Raw genomic sequence first — 3473 nt, forward strand, 5'->3', positions numbered from 1 at the left:
TCATAGCACAGGTTACCTGAAGTCCTGAAAGTTATTTCAAGCAGACCCTACAAAGGTCGAGGAAGACTGGTCTAGTATATCTAGTATAGCAAGCCAAGCGGTGTGGAAGGAAGGTGGAACCTATTGCCTATACTTCATGTTCTCATCTTACAAAGATCATAGTATCTTATTTTTGCTCTGCACTGGTCTTGATATATAGTTGCGCTTTACGGCGGGGGTCCCCATTCCTCGGTTTGTGACCCACTAGTGGACGACAGCTCTGGCAGCTACACCCTTCAGCGGGGTCAGGAGATGGTCAGTTTCTGGACACAAACCGCCCACTGGGTTCTGGCATCATGACATCACTCATCATCACTGAGTGACACACTGCTCCCCGGCATGCGAGGTCCGGAGTCCGTGCATTTAGTGGTTCGTAAGCTCCAAGAGGTTGGGGATCACAGCTCTATGGGGACAATACGTGGAACTATTGTTGGCAGAAACATTAAATATGTGTATATGTATATGTATTTAGTGATTATGTATAATATGATTAATTTTATTTATTCTTTTATATTTGAAACATGCTTGAATTAGGTAAAGGTATGATTCCACATATTTTTTTATGTACTTATAATGGTGGACACCTAAAGAAAGTGAGTGTGTGTGAAGTTATGGCACCAAACCATGACAAAGTTAGAAAGGCATGGTGTTCCTTTAGCACTACATCCATTTTTGAAAATCTAAATTCTGTGCAAAAAAGTAATTCTGTTATCATTTTCTATTTCTAAGGCCATAAAAGAATATATGAGCTGATCTGAGCCAAGAATAGTCTCTGAAATCACTGCTCCTTGTGCACGCTTTTGTCTTATGAGCGAAAACATTAACATTACACATTCGACAGTATCCAGAGGAGAACAAGTCATTTACTTGAGAGGGTTGTTTTCAATATGCTATTTAGTTTGTCCTTACCCAATGACTTGATGCTCATAAAACTGCAGTGTTCTCTGTAGCGTCTGCTGAATGGTCTGGGGCTGTGAATAAAAACAGAATATATATTCACCAAGGGCATGAGAAAATTCATCTTCACATACATCTGCCAACACTGAAAAACAGCCAAACTAAGTCCATTCGGTTTGTCATATCCTTTAGAAAGACATTTCAGCTTACACAATATGTTTTTCAAACATTACAAATGTCAAGACTACCACTTTGTGAACATGTGAGGATATGTTGGATGATTTACATACCAAGGGCACTTTATACAGTTCACCTCTGTCCTTCATAAGCACTTTTAAGCACTTTTAAAGTTATCAATGTCACTGACCATCAATATTGAGTAGGGATAAGGTGCAGTGAAATCTTGGTGTTTATAGTCCGCAAACCTAGCAAGAGAATGGGAGTTGGTGCCAGCAGTGTCCCTATCAGCTAGTAGTTACCCGCACAATCACCATTTGTTCCTTACTACTTACCTTTGCAATGGGCTACAGTTGGAGAAAGTGCTAAAGTTTGCAGAACATGTTCAATGAATTTCATTGAATATTCTGCAGCAAATCAAACACAGGAGTGTTCACTCATCCCTAATACGGAATAGTTGCCACATGTAAAGGTGCAGTTAGGTTTTTCAGCTGTGGGCAAGCTGCTCTGGTAGTGTAGCTTGGCCATCCACATGAAGCAAAAATGTAATAACTACTGAGAACCCAATTATGTGTAGGGTACATATAGATGACCTTTAAAAGTCTTGACAGAATTATGCTCTGCACAGTGCAGCCTCCTCATCTGCTTCTCGTATTGCACCTATGTTCGGTTGTTCTGCTCAGTGCTCTGCAATGCATTTAAACAAAAACATTTTCTAACAAAGAGATTCACACTGCACCTAGCAAAAGAAAAAAACACAACCTAATGCAAGCAGCGCTTAGAAGCTTCTTAAATGTATACTGTTACTGTGTGTGAAAATATGAACCATTCATCACATAGTTATTAAATTCTTTATTATTAAAAAGTTTGATTCACATATTCTAAATCCATGGTATGTGAAGCTATGTTCTGAATCAAAGGTCTAATTTTCGATTAAGAATATTAGGGCAAATACCTAAGCAAGAAAAAAAAGTTTTAATTGCGGAAGCTAGATTCTTCTAGCGGGTGCCAAGCCTCATAAAGAATTATTTGGGAAAAGTAGAGAAAAAGTGAAGCTCTTTAAGAGCCTCACTCTTTCTTTTTTTTTCCCAAAATAATTTTTGATTAATATTTGATTGGCTTGTACTCTTTGTTTTCTTATACATTGTATGTACTTTTCCCAAATAATTTTCGAATAATATTTGATTGGCCTGTACTCTTTGTGTTCTTGTACATTGTATGTATTTTGTTTTTGACTCATTAATTGTGTGTCCTACCTTAAGACTCTGTCAAGAGTAGCTTAAAACAGACTTAAATTCGAAAAACAAAAAGTCACCAGGAGGTAGAGATAACTGGCTCATTGTGGCTTTTTGTTTTAGCTCTATACAGTATGATGCATGTGTGGTGTAGCATAGAGCTTGTCTCTGTATGTGGTGGTGAACGAAGAGCCAGCCCCCAGTTTACAAAGAGACTTGTGGTTTTTATGGAAGGTCATGGTGGCTCAAAGAGGATGGTGGCTTCCTCTGTTCCTCGGGTGGCTCCATTTAGGTGCCATAATCCGCAAGTGTGTTGCGCATGGATTATGGAGTATGGAGTAGTAACAGTAAGTTTCTACTCCAACTCTTCTTTGATATGGTTACATACATAGCTTCACATACCTTGGATCTAAAGTCAATTAAACAAATAGTGTCACTGAAGTGCTAAGTACTAAAATCCACAGTTGTAAAAATGTTACTATGCTTATAAAAGAAAAAGTAGATCACTTGACTTACAATCAAAATAACAATAACAACTAAAAGATGGTGGTGCAGACAAAGAATAGAAAGAACTGAGCATTTGGAAAGAAAGGATGAATACGGACAAACAAAAAGGATAGTATAGTGCACAGGGAAGACCCAGAAACAGGTAGATGGACAATGTCTTAGAGTATATTAAATAAAATAAAAACAAGAAACTGGAAGCATAAGGCGTCTGATAGATCAGAGTAAAACAATATTATAAAGCACGCCAAGGTCCACAGAGGGCTGTAGAGCTAGATGAAGAAGAATTATAAAACGTTTATTAGGGGTTTATTTTGTCTACAGGTCAAGATATAAAAACATCGGCCATGTACCAACACGGGTGTTTTGTCTTACTAGATGGTGAACACTGACTGGGATTTTATCTTACATCTTTTACAAGCAATGTTGGAAAATAGATGAAAGATGAGGAATCAGCACGACTGATTTATTTTTGGTTTACAGGGCTGAATTTAGAATAGGAAACGTATTGGCCAGTTCCTAAGGCAGCAAGAAAAAAGGGAGCAGCAGCAAAACTCACATAACTGTTGTTTCCACCTATTTCGTAGTGCGTAGTGCAGAGTTGCAGGATGTCAGTTGGGG

At 38.2% G+C, this 3473-nt stretch overlaps 1 protein-coding gene across 1 annotated transcript in view; it reads right to left on the reverse strand.

Moving 5' to 3' along the window:
• Nucleotides 1–3473, reverse strand: part of GUCY1A2 (guanylate cyclase 1 soluble subunit alpha 2) — a 126965-nt gene that overhangs the window by 83489 nt on the left and 40003 nt on the right. The window contains exon 2 of the mRNA XM_072403147.1: nt 949–1010. Coding sequence (XP_072259248.1) covers nt 949–1010 — 62 coding nt within the window. The remainder of the gene's footprint in view (nt 1–948; nt 1011–3473) is intronic.

The sequence above is a fragment of the Pyxicephalus adspersus genome, chromosome 1 (assembly GCF_032062135.1).
Source record: "Pyxicephalus adspersus chromosome 1, UCB_Pads_2.0, whole genome shotgun sequence".
Classification (NCBI taxonomy): domain Eukaryota; kingdom Metazoa; phylum Chordata; class Amphibia; order Anura; family Pyxicephalidae; genus Pyxicephalus; species Pyxicephalus adspersus.